This window comes from Monodelphis domestica, chromosome 4 (assembly GCF_027887165.1).
Source record: "Monodelphis domestica isolate mMonDom1 chromosome 4, mMonDom1.pri, whole genome shotgun sequence".
NCBI lineage: Eukaryota > Metazoa > Chordata > Mammalia > Didelphimorphia > Didelphidae > Monodelphis > Monodelphis domestica.
In genome coordinates, this window is record NC_077230.1 from 31021506 (window position 1) to 31038634 (window position 17129).

The 17129-nt window shown below is 37.0% G+C and overlaps 2 protein-coding genes across 9 annotated transcripts in view; both read left to right on the forward strand.

Moving 5' to 3' along the window:
• The window catches only part of DMD (dystrophin), a 2399796-nt gene that overhangs the window by 595174 nt on the left and 1787493 nt on the right, over window positions 1-17129 (forward strand). The window lies entirely within an intron of this gene.
• Window positions 5611-8392, forward strand: LOC100018457 (RNA-binding motif protein, X chromosome-like). 2 transcript variants are annotated; one of them, XM_016422608.2, is made up of 2 exons: window positions 5611-6199; window positions 6510-8392. In XM_016422608.2, exons 1-2 carry the CDS (start codon window positions 5960-5962, stop codon window positions 7245-7247), a joined length of 978 nt encoding a protein of 325 aa, XP_016278094.1. In that variant the 5' UTR covers window positions 5611-5959; the 3' UTR covers window positions 7248-8392. The 2 variants fall into 2 exon arrangements, with proteins under 2 accessions (XP_016278094.1, XP_001367196.1); XM_001367159.4 differs by having other exon boundaries at window positions 5617-7273.

The following is a 17129-nucleotide window of genomic DNA, read 5'->3' on the forward strand; positions in this document are numbered from 1 at the left end:
ATATTTGCTCCTAAGCTACTGAGCCCCCACTGAGGTGCTTCTCATGAACAATCAACAAGTAGTGGTAATTAGTTACTGCCAAAGGGATTTATTCAGTTGGAGCAAAAACAATTGTTGCAAAATATTTCCCCCTAAACCTGGAGCATACATTCCCGCAAATATACACTGTGTCACTGTGAAGATTGGCTTCAAAATGGTGGTAAGGCAGATGTACAATATGTCCATGTAGAAAAGACAGTTTACAATGCCTGGTCCTGCAGGACCTGGAGTACTTTCTCTCTTTCTAGAGTCCTCCTGGACCCCAGGGGTACCCTAGGGCTCATCATCTCTGCTGTGTGCCTTGTTCATCTGTCTTCCCAGTGCCTTCTCCTATCCATGACACGACTCTTGATTTCCAGGGCTAGGTTTTGGGGGGATTTTTTTGTTTTTTTGTTTTCATTATTATTTTTAAAGCTGTCTCTTCCCTCTGGTGACTGTTTCTCTGCATCTCTATTTCTCTAGAGTGTGTAATTCTGTTCCCTGCTGGATGCAGTCATGCAAATTCTGCTACTGATCCAGCATCTCCCCTTCAAAACCACATTACTAAAAATTTGTGAGGAAAGGGAAATTCCCTCTTTCTCCCTCCCCATCCCCTTGTCAAAGGATTTTCTTTCTCAGGCAGTTTCCAGCTTGCAATGCCTGGAATTCTCAAACTGGAACTGCTGCTGAAATTCATCCTGGGATTAGCCATTTAAAGCTGCAAAGGTGTGGCTAATTTGCTTGCTCAGGCAATCTTGTTGTTCTCTTCTTGACTTAATCAGAAAGGTGTTCATTCCTCATAAAGGGATCAGGGACACATCTGTTACAGTTAATTTAACACCTCATTAACAACTTGTGATATGCAACAATTGATTGGGGAGGGGTCAAAATTCCCCTCCTCCCTCAGGGGTGCTAAAGACATTTTGCTTGTTTTCTTCCAAAGCGCCTTGCAAATAGTAAGTACTCAATACATGCTGATTGCCTTTCCTTGATTCATTAATATTTAGAGAAAATTTGGCACTGAGACTTTGTAGATTTGTGTAAGGCATGTAGAATGGGAACATGGGTCTGGAAGAGTAAATACCTAATAAAAAAGAATGAACTAGATAAAGCACGTAGGAGATCATGAATGATAATGTCTGGATTTTTAACCAATAAAGAATATGAGGCCATTTCCCCAGAAAAGCATTTAATAAGGGCATGCAGTTTGATTCACCAAGAATGGATCTTTCACTGGCCTCCTGAGTGAAAAGACCCCCACTAAGTCTTGATTCTCTCCTTTAAAGGGAGATGTGTCCTCTTTCTAATTGCATTCCTTGGACCTCTCCTGGAAGTCTCCATTGCTGAATATTTCAGAAGAGGAAGTGGACTTAGAGACTTCAGCTTTGCATGAACCAGGAAGATGGCAGCACCCCCCCCCCCCCCAGCCAAATCCCTGGTCCAGTATACTTTCACATGGGTCAGAGTTCACTGTAGCTGAGCAGCCCTGCCCTTAATCCTTTTAAGATTTTAAGGAAAGACAAAGGGTCCCAGCTCAGTTTAATAGCATAGTCCCCTTCCCCTCCCCAAACCTATGCCCTGCAGTAGCCTCAGCTTGAAAGCTGGCTGTTTCAACCTGATCTGGGAATCTAAAGGGAAAATGATTAATGGAAGGAGAAACAGAATTTATTTAGATATATTGTAGTTTATTGGCTAGAAGGAACATGAGATTCAGAGAAAGGATAACTAAAATTTCATGGCATAAAGCTTAGTGTCCAAGTAAACCCAGGAAGGATGCAAAACTCTGAAGAAGAAAATTTGAAAGAAACAAGGAGAAACAATTGTGAGGAGGAGGAAAGGGAGGATTTGTCTAGGGATACTGTTGTGGTAGATATATAAGGAAAGCATTTATTAGCTTAAAATTTTTAGGCAATATGATAAATTAGAATCAGCAAGCATTATCAAATAGTTATTATCTCTAGAATTATAAGACCTGAGTTAACATTTTGCTACTGAAGCTCACTGGTAGATAACCTTGGGAATTCATTTATTCACAATGTACCTCAATTTCCCAATTGTTAAAGGGCTTGAATTACATGGCTTTGAGGTCTCGTGTAGGAAGTGGCATTTTGATAAGCTTTTATATAAATAGATTCTAATGGTAAAAGATGGGAGCAATGACAGGTATAGAAACATTCTGTGAAGTCAAGGAAATGGGAGACAGAATGTCTTGTATGTTGAATAAGAATTTTATTTTCATGGATGGAATAGCAAGTGAATACAAATTATTTATAATGAAGCATGGAAAGATAGTTTCCAGATAAATTGTGTAAGGCAATAAATGACAAAGAAAGGACTTAATATTTAATCCCAAAGTAATAGGGATTCACTGGAAATTGTCCTCAGCGAAGTGATATGGTGAGGCCCTAACTTTGGCCTATTACTTTAGCAGCTCTGTGGGAGAGAGGGGTTTGGAAATCTAAGAAAATTGAGGCAGGGAGACAAATTAAGAGGTTATTACAGTAATAAATGTAAGTGAAGGGAGGGAAGAGGAGGAAAGAGCTGTGATTCATGTTGTGGACCTAAAATTGGCAAGACTTGGAAAGTGATCAAATATAGAGGCGAGGAAGAGTGAGAACTTTTAAGTTACCTAACTCCATGAAATATATGCCAAGGTATTAGATGAATTGATGATTAACATTGATGAACCATCAATGATTTCAGAAAAAATGTGGAGAATAGAAAAGGTCACACAAATTTCTCATATTTTTTCTTGTAAATGAGATGAAAAAATCTGAAGTGGATGAAAACATACTTAGATAAGCACAATGTACTGACCACCAAATCTGTCATTACCTTTGTTTTCTTTCACATTTTACCATGAAATTGGCTGAAGGTACAATGTCATTCATGCTTATTTAATCAGAAGATGATACTATCAATTCAAATGACATGCTTAGTCCCTAAAACATTTTGACAGTCTAGAGTATCAGACTGATTCTCATTACATGGGACTTCATTTAACTCTAAAGTCCTTCACTTGTATTCAAGGAATGAGCTTCTCAAGTAAAATATGGATGAAACATGACTAGACATTAATTTTGTAGAGGGCGGAAATATATGGAGATTTTAGTGGACTGAAAACCTTAGTGTGAGTCAACATTGTGAAGACATGCTTCCTCCCAAAAAGCTAATTAAAATTTAGGCTGACTCAAGAAAACCAAAATTCAAAAGCCAAAGATCAAAATATGGGAGTTGATAGTATATACCTGGCTATGGTTATTTTAGGGACATTTTGGTAATGTTTTGAATAATGTCATTTTGATAATCCAGAGAATCTCTAGAGGAGAGCAGATAAAATATTGTGGGCCTTGAGACTATGCCATATATGATACAAGGGTCTTTTAATGTAATTGGTGGTGTTTAATCTGAATAAGGGAATATCTGAGGAAATATGAACATTATCTTCAAGATTGTCATGGGGAAAGGACTCTCTATTTCTTTTTTTGGTCGAAAAGACAGAAGTAGGAACAAAAGATCAAAGTTGCATGGGGACAGATTTTTGTGACTGAATTCCTAGTGCTTATAAATTACCTAAAGTAAGAGGTTTGATACTAGATGAACCCTTCAAACTCTGACAACTTATAGCTCTGTGTTTTATATAAATAATGAGAATTGTAAATCAAATAGATACAGAATTTTAAAAATACAGATTAGACAATAAAAAGTTACATAAATAACCCCTGGACTTAGAACCACCTTCACTGTTGTGATTTTTAATTCTTTGTTTTGTAGGGTGTTCATCACCTTTCTCCTTTGGTGCAGTTTAACACATAATCAGTCATCAGTGTAATGACAAGTATTAGTCTGGTAGTAATTCATCATAGTCTGACAAGTGCCAGAATTAATCCTCACGTATGTATCTACCAAAAAAAAAACAAGAGTATTTTTGTGTCTAAAGTTGGCTACAATTTTTAATGATATATTATTTTGATGCCCAAGGTCAAATATAAATTGTTTTTTAATCATGGTTTCAAATTTAAGTGAAATTGATAATGTTGTTCTGTCTTCCCTTTAATGTTAAGGGTGATATAATGATCATATTACAAAAAAAAATATCTTTGGGATTTTCCACTTAGAAATAGAGAGGGATATAAAAATAATTGTTTATGATATACAATATTTGTTCTTATTAATTTATAAACTCAGACTGACAGGCCTACTACATGAATTCAAGAAGATTAATATGAGTGGTAGTTATATAACTGGTTCCACAAATGCTAATGAATTAACATTAAGTGATGGCATTAGATTGAAAAATATGATTATTTTACTTGAATAGCTTGTCATATACAGACAATGATGAAACTACTGATCTGTTGTTTTCTGCCTAATTGCTGGTGATGAGCTATGCGGATATGATCATATTTTCTCATTCAGGCTCATGTTTGCAGGTCAGTTCTCCAAAAAAAAAGGGTGAGTTCTTTCCCCAAGAAATAGAAAAGCTAATGGATTTGCAGAGTTCCTTAAGCACGGTAAGCCATAGATAAATTTTAATGAATTCTCTGACAAATCCTGAGAAGTGGTAGTAATATTACTCAGGTGAGTTTTCATCAGCATGGTAGTCAAATATGGGTAACACTTGAATATTACTTCTAGTTAAACCTAAATTAAAATCTAAACATTCATAAGTAACATTTGTTTCTGTGCTAAAACCTGACTGTGGTAAAGTCTGCATTATTCCAAAGAGTAAAGAATTTAGTAGGAGGCTTGATGCAATAATTTATAATAAATAATTTAGTAGGAGGCATGATATAAAAAAACAGTATCAAAATAGCATATAGAAAGCTAATTTTTAGACCTTGATATGCCATTGGCTTAACAATTAGATCATGGGAAAGTCACTTAACAATATAAGGCTTCTTTTTCCTCATTTTAAAAACAAAAGGATTAGAATTGTTGCCCTTAGCAAAATGCCTTTCCATTCTAAACTCTCATATATTGAATATTATTCAACATGCTCTTTGGGCATGTATCATTCATTCATTAATTTTTTATTAAATCACTAATATATGCAAGTATCTTTGCTAGTATTGATGGAAAAATAAATTAAATATGACCATCAACTAAGGAATATTATGGTCTTGTAAGGAGAGACAAGACATGACACACTGGCTCTAATATAAATCAACATCTCAGAAGAATGGCAAAAATATATATGATATATACATAATTTCATATCTATGTGTGTATATAGGTATATATGATATATATACAATTAGAAAAGGGACAATTTATTTATAATCCAGATGGTTAGAGAAGAACACATTTTAGCTGAGCTTTTTAGGATGGTGATTTCAGTAAGTAGAGATGAAGAGGGAGGGCATTGTAAGGCTAAAATATTTTTTATAATGTCAACATTATAAAAATAAAGAACTTTATGCCTGATAAAGACTGAAATGAACAGAATCAGAAGAAAAATTTATCCAATGATAATAATATAAAAACAATTTTGAAAGTTGTAAGAACAATAATAATGACTCTAGAAGACTAATAATAAAACACACTGTCCATTACAAAACAAATAAAAGGGAAATAAAAAATATTTTAAAATTAAAAAACAAATTAGTAATGGTTTTTAGGTGATGAATTCTCTGTGTTCAGACACTAGGGAAATTGTTTTGCTTGACTTTGCGTATTTGTTGTAAGAACTTTATTTTATTTTATTTTTTTAATGAGGTAGAGAAGATACATTCCTATCCACTTAGAAATACAGAGGTACAAAGACCAGCTTAGAACACGTGGTGGCGGCAGAGGGAAGCCGAAGTGGGTTGAGCCAGAAGGAGCCAGAGAGCCGGGCGGCGCCCTCATTGCCCCTCCTTGCTTAATTGGTGCGTTGGAGGTGCCCAGCGGGAGGCTTTCGCCTCACTCCCCCTCCCAGTCGGATTATAACAAAATCGGAATGGCTGAAGCGGATCGTCCAGGGAAACTGTTCGTAGGGGGCCTCAATATAGAGACAAACGAGAAGGCTCTTGAAGCCGTATTTGGGAAATATGGGCGAATAGTGGAGGTACTTCTGATGAAGGACCGAGAAACCAGGAAATCCAGAGGGTTTGCTTTTATCACTTTTGAAAGTCCGGCAGATGCTAAGGATGCTGCCAGAGACATGAACGGGAAGCTTCTCGATGGAAAATCCATTAAAGTTGAACAAGCCACGAAGCCGACATTCAAGAGCGGTGGTAGGCGGGGGCCACCACCGCCACCGAGAGGTAGAGGCCCTCCTAGAGGCCTTCGAGAAGGAGGAAGTGGCGGCGGAACCAGGGGGCCACCATCACGGGCAGGGCATATGGACGATAGTGGCTATTCTCCCAATTTCAACATGGGGTCTTCCAGGGGACCTCTGCCAGTTAAAAGAGGCCCACCGGCACGTAGTGGTGGGGGCCCTCCACCGAAAAGATCGGCCCCCTCAGGGCCAGTGCGCAGCAGTAGTGGAATGGGAGGAAGAGCTCCAGTATCACGTGGGAGAGACAACTATGGAGGCCCGCCCCGAAGGGACCCGATGCCGTCGCGAAGAGATGTTTATATGTCACCCAGAGACGAAGGGTATAACACTAAGGACGGTTACTCGAGCAGAGATTATCGAAGTTCTCGAGACAACAGAGATTACGCACCACCTCCGAGAGATTATGCGTACCGTGATTACGGCCATTCCAGTTCACGGGATGACTATCAGTTTAGAGGCTACAGTGATCGTGATGGCTATGGTGGTCGTGAGAGAGACTATTCGGATCACCCCAGTGGAGGATCCTACCGAGATTCCTATGAGAGTTATGGCAGTGCTCCGCCTGCCAGAGGGCCTCCGCCATCTTATGGTGGAAGTGGTCGCTACGACGATTACAGCAGAGAGGAGTACGGTGGAAGCAGAGAAAGTTATTCGAGCAGCAGAAGTGATATCTACTCAAGTGGTCGAGGAGATCGTGTTGGCCGACAAGATAGAGGGCTCCCCCCTTCTATGGATAGGGGATACCCTCCTCCCCGTGATTCCTATAGCAGCTCAAGCCTCAGAGCCCCAAGAGGTGGCCGCAGAGGAAGTCGATCTGATAGAGGAGGAGACAGAAGCAGATATTAAAGAGAAAAACTTAAGTTTCTGGGCCAAAACCCCCTTTCAAAAAACACAAAGCAAATGGAACTTGTTCTTTACTACTAGAGACTACGAAAAAGGAAACAAAGTGTTTTTACTTTTTTTTTAATTACCTGTTAAGTTCCCCTCTATAATTTTTTTGTTTTTGTGAAGGTGATACTTAATTTCATTTCAGATTTGTTTATTTTTAAAAAACCAGAAGTTAAATGTGTGAAATTTGAGCTCTGTGTACTAGTGTTGTAAGTTTCAAAGTAAGTTTCCCTGAAAAAGAAAAAAAAAAGAAAAAAAATAGAGAGGTAGAGTGCTATAGATAAGAGATGATGTATGCACTTTCAGATGAGATCACTGTATTATTATCTTTTCTTACCTGTTTTATTTTGTTATAAGAAACCTCTCACAAAGAAGGAATATTTTGTAAATGTATGTGCTGTAAAAACATACATTGACAAAATTAAAAGTGATTTTAAAAAAAAAGGAAAGAAATGGCATGAGCATCCAGGAGTAGTTAAGAAAGCAAAGCACATTCTTAAGAAATTCATATTGACTAGAACAAAGGATCTGTTTGGGAAAGTAGTACAAGATACTTTTGGAAATGAAGCCAGGGGCTAGGTTTGGGCAGGCCTTGAATGCATTTGGATTTTATTTGGCAAGCAGAGGGGTTCCATAAAGGTGATCTCTTCCTCATCAACTCACTGGGCATTTGTATTATTTTTAATGCTCTTAAAACAGTAATCTGTGTATATGACAGGAATGCCATAATAAATAGAAAGCTGGTCCCATCTCTAATGCATTCTGGTTGTATAACCCTGGACAAGTTATTTAATGTTGTAATACCTGAGGCATAAGACTATAAAATGGAAAACAATCTGCATTGGTAGAGGGAATTTACTGACTTGGACTTTTTTATAACAATGAAATCACAAGAATGTTTTTTTTTTAAGTTTCTATGTTTGCCTATATTGTCATAATAGAATCACAGATTTCCTGTTAGAAATGACTTTATTGGTCATCCAATCTAATCTCATACTTTATATATAAGGGAACCAAGTTCCAGAAAAGTAAATGACTTCTATATCCCTTATCTCCAAAAACAAAATCTTTTAACTCAATTAGATTAGAAGGCCATCAAGATCAGAAACCATTTCTTGCTTAATTTTATGTCTCATCTCTCCCAGTGCTTTGTATAAACTGCACATAGTAGGTATTTAATGCAGCTTTGTTGAATGAATTTATTATAAAATGTTTTTGCATTGATATGATGTTATCAAATTATTGCCTTAAGGATGATAAATGTGGAGGAGTGGGCAGGATAAATTGAAGACCATGCTTGGACTAATAGCCCAGGAATGAGGTGATAAAAGCGGAAATAGGGTAATGGAAGTGAGAAGAGTAAAGAAGGGATGAATGTGAGAGAAGATGTGTGACTGCAGCTTTCATCATTTTTAGATATAAGGATAAATGTGTTTATTACTCTTGGGATGGATTGATGTGTGATGAAATTGAAGATGATATGCTTATAGCAATTCATATTCTTTACAAACTAGGTTTTTGTTTTTTGACTGAGTCATCTATCCATCTTGTGATCTGCTATGTTAGGAAGCACAAATAACCAGTAATGTCTCATTGCTCTCATGTTGACATCTGTCCATTTTAATTTCCCTCTCATAGTAACTTTAATAGTTCTCATCCCTTGAGACAGTAGGGACCTCTCATACATATAATTGTAAGACAGACACATTTATATTTAATAAAATATTTTTGTGCCTTTCACTTTTATATTAGTTATTTCTAGATATGACACTTATCCCTTGAATTAAACCCTCCCAAGTTACAAAAACGACTAGGAAAAGTAACCTAACCACCTATAGATATTGTCATTTTACCATGTGAATCTTTACTATGGCTACCTAAATTGAATAATACTTCAGACTGGGCCATTTCTTCCTTCTCCCTCTTCAAAATTTACTAACCGGCATGTGTTTTGAAAACTGGTATGAAATCCTTATGGAAACTTAAATGCATATCTTCTTCAGTCAGCTCTTCAATACATATATCATTTCTTCTTTTGCCTCTGAAGTACTTTATGATTCAGATTGATATACCACCTACCTTCTGAGTTCACATCTTTGATTGCTCCTCAGTTCTATATTTCACTTTCTCCTTTAGGTGGGCCACTGTTTAGTGAGTTAATAAAGTCCATTTGAGTTACGCTTCATGGACCAGCCTGAGTTTCTTTCTTGGGTCACCCTGGCATCTATCCTAAACAAATGAGCTACTAATAAATCTGAATTCTGCATACTCACATGTCTGTCTTCAGAAATTCCAACTTTTCTAAACAGTAAGATGAAATTTTACAATTTGCATGTCATTAGCCCCATTGACTTCTGAGGTTTGTGTCACTATTGTGTACAAAGAGAAATGAATAAGCTGAGGCTATAACAGTTTGGTGGATATATTACTTTAACAGTGAAAGATAGTCTCTTCACCTTAATTTCTCTTTGAGTGCAGATGTTTGGTTAAGCTGGAATATAGATGTTACAATTACTGTGTAAATCTAAGAATTCAATATGATTTGATTCAATTCAACAAGCTTTTTATTAAGCACTCACCAAGTTCCAAGCAATGTGCTAATTGCTATAGATATAAAAACAAGAAAGGAATAACCTTGCTCTGATGGAGCTTCAATTCTATTGGGGCTAAGAGAACATAAGGTATACACAGAATGAATATCAAATAATTTTGTGGGATTAAGATGTGGAGCTAAGGGGGATCATAAAAAGCCACTTGTAAAGAGTGCCACTTGGGCTTAGCACTGAAGGGACCAAGAAGGAGAGTGTACCAGAAGAAGGAGAAAACCTGTGCAAAGGCCTATGCTTTATCACCGTATTACATGTTTTCTGGGGTTCTTGATGAGAAAATCTGGAATCTAAGGTGATTGGTACCTGAAGTAGGAGCAAAATAAAATATGGGGAGCTTGAATTAATATTTTGGAACCCCAGGGGTTCTTTCAGCTTTAAAGTTAATGATTACAGTGTATCTCAAAAGCCGAGTGAGGCCACAGATTGTTGAAATTAAGAGATTCTTTAATAGAAAAGTTTGAACTTAGCCTTGAAAGATGAACAAAAATTTAATAGGTAGAACAGAGGAAATGCAAGAAAGGGAAAGAAGCACAGTAGCAAAGCAGGAATAATAAATATATTTTATATTTATATATATATATAAATATATAAATAAAAATAAAAAAACAGGAATGGACACACTGTTTTGGCCAAATAATAAAATGGGCTTTGAATAGAGAAGTAGGAAATTATTGAGTAATAAGTATCCACTATGTGCCTTACTGTGCTAAGTGCTGGGATGACCAAAAAAAGGCAGAAACAGTTCTTGCCCTCAAGGAGCTCACAGTCTAATGGAATTTCTGTATCAATTCTTTCAACAAATTGTAGTGAACATATAGCATTGCTAGATGCTTCAGGACTGATCAAGATAAATAGAGAATGCTCTTATTCTCATGTTATTCTCATTTCGTGTTTTCCCCCTCCCCTTTATTCAGTAGATATTTACAGTAAGACTTATGTCAATTGTCAGGAAGGGAAAGACATTCCAGGCAAGAGGAAAAGATGAACAAGAGTTTAGAGGAAAGAATGTGCTTTGTCTAGTGACTAATCTGACTGGAGTTTTTAAGGAAGGTTATTAGGGATATCTGGAAAGGTAGACTATCAAAAACTAGGATGTCCAAACTATGCAAAATATTATATATGCATAGGCATGGTATGGACTATATCCAAGAACTCTAAAGCTCCTACACATGAGATTTGGAACACTAGGAGGAGGAAGAACTCTCTCATTCTCTGGGCAATCGCAGTTACTAGAAGCACCACTGGTACTTCTCTCTTCTTCCTCTACTTTCCACTTATCTCTCTAGTGCAGCATGGAAAAGACTCAGGAATGCAACAAAGAAGGACTACTTATTCAATAAATGGGTTGTTTCATGACCCAGAGCTTGCGTGTGACCTTCCAGATTCCCCATGATGTCCATCTTGCCCTTTGCATTGGCAGTTTTCTTGGCATGGTTCAGTTCCTGTGGGGATATGTCTACCTTTTCATTACTTAAGAGATGTCTACATGTCTACAAGTACCTGGTAACCCCCAAATAGCTACATCTGGGTCATCAAAACGAAATCAGTTAGAATCTGATAAGCACATTTAGCTTTGCAAGATAGCTATTATTGTGCCCATTCTACAGTTAAGGAAACTGAGACAACTCTCAGCCTTCTAGGTGGGACCCTCTGTGTACTGTGCCATCTAGCTGCTCTGCTCCATGTATTTAAATCCAGATATTTAAAAGTGTAGTTGGTTTGTTTGGTTATGTGACAAGGAAAGCACTTTAAAAGACTGATATATATTAATTTAAGGTCGCCAAGGAATTCAGCTATGTAATTCCTAAATGAAAACTCAAGTCAGCAGTCAACCTTTTATGGAGTTTTTAATTATGGAAGAAACGTATTAGAGAGAAAGGAATAGGGCTTAAATACCCCCTCTGTTTAGGCTGGGCCAAAAGGCCCAAGCCCTTAGATAGCTGAGGCAAAGAAAAGAGATCAGTCCCTATCACTCATGTTACCAAAATGGAGAAACAGTCTCAGGGGCCTCCACCTCCAGCCTCCTTCAGAGCAAGCTTCTCAGAGCACAACCTCTCAGAGCAAAACCTCTCGAACCTCCCCCTGTCCTCAGACCCTGCTATCTTTAAGGAAACCATCTAAGTTGCCTCCCCTCAGTTCTCACATCTACCAATCACTGACCATGTCTCTCCTGTGCCAATGGTGGCTCTAGCTTAACCCAGGACTGCCCAGAGGTCTGCCCCCCTTTGCACATGTCTATTGAAGGTCATATTCTCAAATAATTAAATTTTGATCTATGCTGCAGCCCTTCCTAAATCCTGTTAGGACTGAGTAGGGTGGAGATTGTAAGTTCCAAGACCTGGTTCTGTCATTCCAAGTATCTCTATTGTATCAATTCTAAAATCAATCATGACTCAAAGAACTTCCTGTTCTATGCTTAAGCATAGGTCAAAGCCCTTTCCATTGTTTAGCAAAAGGTTTCTGTCCTAAAGTAGTCTTGGGTAGGGAGGAGAAGGATCCTCCCATGCCAAGGGGGGTTCACATTCCAATAGAGTTCTTACTATCAGTAGGAAATTTTTTCCAGTATGAGATTTCCCAATGGGGAAATTTCCAACATTCATAAGTCTAAGAAATTTTAAGGTTTACAATCCCCCCTGATGATCATGGGGAGACTAGTCTCCCCATTGATCATTTAACATAATCATTTTGTAGTTCTAAATGCACTTCTAACTATAGATATACACAATATTCAATTTTCTAAGAGAAATTAGAATAGTGAGAGATGAAAAAGAAAAGAAAGCAAAACCAATGTTTTGCTAGGCGCATTGACAGAAAGCCAAATTAGGGGCAGTCCCTTTTGGCATAAATGTGTACAATTACAATAAATGTTCAATCAAAAGTTCAGTCCAATCAATCATATCCAAAGTTCATTCTTGATCTTCTTGATGAAGTGTAGGTTTTCGGCATCTTTCTGCAACAGTTCATTCTCTGGATATAAAAGTTTCAAGCTTCTTTCTTGAAGATCTTTTCTCGAACAGAATCAAAATCTTTGATTTTTTATAACAGTAAAATCTTAAACAAAATTCAAAATTCTTGGATTTTTATAAAAAATACAATCTCAAAAAAAAACCTCAAAAATTCTTAGATTTTAAATTAAAATATAATCCCCCCTGAAGTAAGTATTAAAAAATATCAAGTTTAGCTCAGAATGCAATGTTCAGTTATGGGGGTGTATGTGTCAATTATCAAAAGGTGTGGAAGAAACATGCAAGGGACATATACCCTAAAATATCATCTAGTACAAAGGTCGATTTCATTTTGCTTTTCGAAGTCTAATACCTAAAATGTTGCCTGACACTTAGTAGGCACTTAACAGGATTGGATAGCTGATTGATTTATTGTCAGTCAGTTCCATGAACCTCTGTCACCATGTCTACAGGGCACACTACAATCTCTTAGGGTGGTTCATTATTTTATTCTTTGGTCCATGTAAACTCTAAATACCAAGATGGGAAAATATGGGTGGAGGCCAAGAGCACCATCTGCTTGGTTATGCTTGATGTGTGTGTAGTCACAGTCTTTGTTAATTTATTTGTGTGTTCATGTTCTCCATGTCAAAGAATCTGGCTACTGCCTGAAATCACTGATAACTAGTGAACGAGATCACATGTAGCCCATGAATTCTTTTTTCCAAGTTGAGTGAAGTGAATAAGAGAAAGCTTTATAATGTCAAAAGGAAGTATATTATGGAATAGCCTAAGTAAAATGAGTGAGTACACTAACTCTGGCTCTGGTAATCTATATCTTCCCCATAATGCTCTCCATTAATCATATTTGACTATACTTTTTAAAAAGAACCACTAAACAATTCCTTTGGGTTTGGCGTCCTCAATTGATCTGGAGAAAGGTAGTGCTTCACAGTAATTTGGTTTGCCACTGAATGGGAAAGTGTGTATCTAAATTGCTGAAATGTAACTGACCCAAATGCCTTTCTTAGCATTAAAATTCCAGGTATTTGAAAAAAATAATTTGATTTTAAAATAAGCATCCAATTGACCATTCTCTTCTTGGTCAAAGAAGAATTCACCAAGCTACTATTGAGGCATCTTACTCATTTTTTATGGAAAATCAAATTCAATTGTAGTTATTGAATATAAAGGTGTTCCTAAGGTGTCATTGATTCTGTTAACTAGTCCTTAACGAAAGTGTGTAAAATGAGAGAAAAAAGCAACAATCACAACATATCCATAAATGACTGGCCTTTTTCTAGTTAGTTACTGTACCCGAATGATTCAAGGGGATCAAGGTTTTAAGCTTTTAAAAAACCACTGACTTTCTTTTCTTCTTTCCTCAGCTCCCCACCCCTCAGATCAGGCTTGCTGATTGTAGTGCAATGAAGGAAAATTAATTACTTTGCTCCAGTAGAGCAGTTAATGCAGCCCACAGTGAAACCATATCCCTCTTTTCCCTCTGTAACTGGCTTATTTTTTTTCTATTTTTCTGCCTTTTATGATACATCTATTTTCTTGATGACTTAGAAAATTTAGAGGAAGGTTAATTAAGTAACTGATACTATTGAGACAAAATATTGTTAAGAACTGGAAAACATTAAACATGCTGTAACTTAAAAATACCTTTTAGAATTTAACTTAACAGTTTACATTTAAATGTGAAAGAGTTTCATAGTTCATGTCTTGTTTTAGCATTGCTATGGAATGCCATTATATGAATATTGCCATGTCTCATAGTAATTATTGATCCTCTGAGGAGGTCCTTAAGTTAGGATCCAAGACCCCCAGGCAATCTGTGGACCAAGAAAAATATACCTTTATTTTAATATAATTGGTTTTCTTTGCTATCAAATGTATTTTATTTTAGGCAGCAAGCATTATTTTAAGAAGGGGTCCACAGATTTCACCAGATTGTTACAGGGGCCAATGGGCGAAATTTCTGGGAGAAATAGCATCTCCAGTGTGAGGGCTCTCCAAGCCCTTTTAGGGACACTCATCCATCTTTGAGGGCCACCTGCCACCCAACTCTCAGGTGAGGCTCCAAGAAGAAGCTGTAGAATTAACCCTCTCAGCAGGCTGGCTAAAGGAGGTTGATGGCAACCAGCAGCCCTGTCAGTGGCTTAGGAGGATCACTATCCCAATCGTGAGAAGACTTCCTCTGGCAGAATGAGTGAATGAGAACAGGCCATGAAGGTGGCTGAAGCAGGTTGTGGGGAATGTTTAGAGCTTGGTCAGACATTAAAGAAAATAAGATCATCAGCTACCTTTTGGGCCATCTCTACTCATCCTCACTTTTGTCCTGCCACTAGATTTCGGTGACTCTGGAAGAGAGAGTGACACTGTTGTAAAAATTAAATTATATCTCTAATAATAAAAATATTATATTTTATGAGGTTTATTAAGGATCATTAAAAGTCAAGGAATAAAGAAGATACAAAATAAAAACCACGTGCCCATGGCTGATTAGCCCATTTAAAGTCCCCACACTTAGCTTACCACTGTAATTGCTACATCTTTGCAAAAGAAGAGAAGAGTGTGTGGGAGGCATTACTACCAGTTAAATACCAATTATGATCTCGCCAACATGGAGACTCAGGTGAGATTATAGGGAATTCTGGGAAATACCAAGGACTTCTGGGAAATGAAGTCTAGGGTCCAAAATCTCCATTTTTACATTGTCCAACCCTGCTCTTCTTAAATGTATGCAGGAGTCAAGATATCACCCTGAGAAGTTATAGATCCTTTTCCAAACTTCCAAACAATAACAGGGATCTATGACGCAAAGAAGCTTAAGGATCCCTGCTAAAGCTAACTGACACTATATTTGACTCTAGAAATTCATTGTCAATGTTCTTCCTGTCATGGAGAAACATATCTAAAAGAGTTCAGTATTCATATTAGGATGAAACTATTTGCATTCAATAAACATTTTTTCTTTGTTAAAAAATTTATATGTATATTCATTTATAATTACTTCTTCTAAGAAATGTCATATTATGATTCATGATATTTTCTACTGTTAGTATTAATTTTTGAAAGATAATAATGCAATATAAATGTAGCATATAATTAAAATAATGTAATTAATATAATAATAGCTAACATTTATATAGTTCTTAAGTGTTTGCAAAGTGCTTTACGAACATGTCATTTGATCCCAACCATTATGGAAGTTAGATGCTATTGCTACACCACTATTTTACAGATTCAAAAACTGAGGCACAGAGAATAAGTGACTTGTCCAAAGTCATGCAGCTGGTAATAGCTAGAGGTAGGATTTGAACTCAGATTTTTCCGATTCCTGCTCCTATTTCTATCCAGGTTAAGTATGCTATATTGTCTTTATCCCCAAAATCACCTAAGAATAGGCTAATAGCTTAGATGGGCAGGAGAGGAAGGATTTTTCTCTTCTAAATTGCCATCACTCCCTTGCAGCTCTAACATTTGATGCTATGAGCCTCACAGTTTTTACTGCCTGGCTGCCTTTGTAGCTGTAGGGACTTCTTTACTAAAAGTTAAAGTCTCACCTTCAAGGAGCCAATTGTCCTACCTTGGTCTTGTGAAGGTCATGGAGTACTTAGTTGCTATAATCTAATATACTAAATAAAATAATAAAGAAGTTTAGGGGGAGGATTGGGTTTAGTTTTATGGAGTGCCCAAAGAGGAACTTTCTCTGTCTTTCCAGATAGGGACCTGATTTGCAATTTATAGCTAGAAAATTGCCTGAGGACATGGACAGGTTAAGTAACTTGCCTAAGGCAGAAATTGATCTCAGGACTCCCTAATTCTGTGTCTGTGTCTCTTATCCATTATACCATCATGTCTCTCTTGGTAATTTATAAACATATGTAGGGGAAAATTGAGGGGGTTTTAGTTGACAAGAAATTTAATTTCAGATAACAAAGTATTGTACCTGTCAAAAAATCTAACACACACATAAATTATATTTATGGAGGTATAGTATCTCTATCCAGGGAAATAGTGTTCTACCAATGAGTAGCTCTTGTATGGAATAGTATATTCAAATGTGGGATGCTATATTTAAAAAAGGACATTAGCAAACTGAAATTTAGTAATAGGATGGTAATGAAGGCTGGATATCATTTCCTCTGGAAAATATTTGAATAAGTTGAAACCTGGAGAACATTCTGAAAGGAACTTGTTTGGTCATATCTGACTCTTTGTGACCCCTTAGACCAGAGCACACCAATACTGTCCATGGGCTTTTTTGGCAAAGATACACTGGAGTGTTTTGCCATCTTTCTCCAATAAATTAAGGCAAATAGAGGTTCAGTGACTTGCCCAAAGTTATACAACTAGCAAAGCTGATTTGAACTCAGATCTTCCTGACTTCAGGACCAA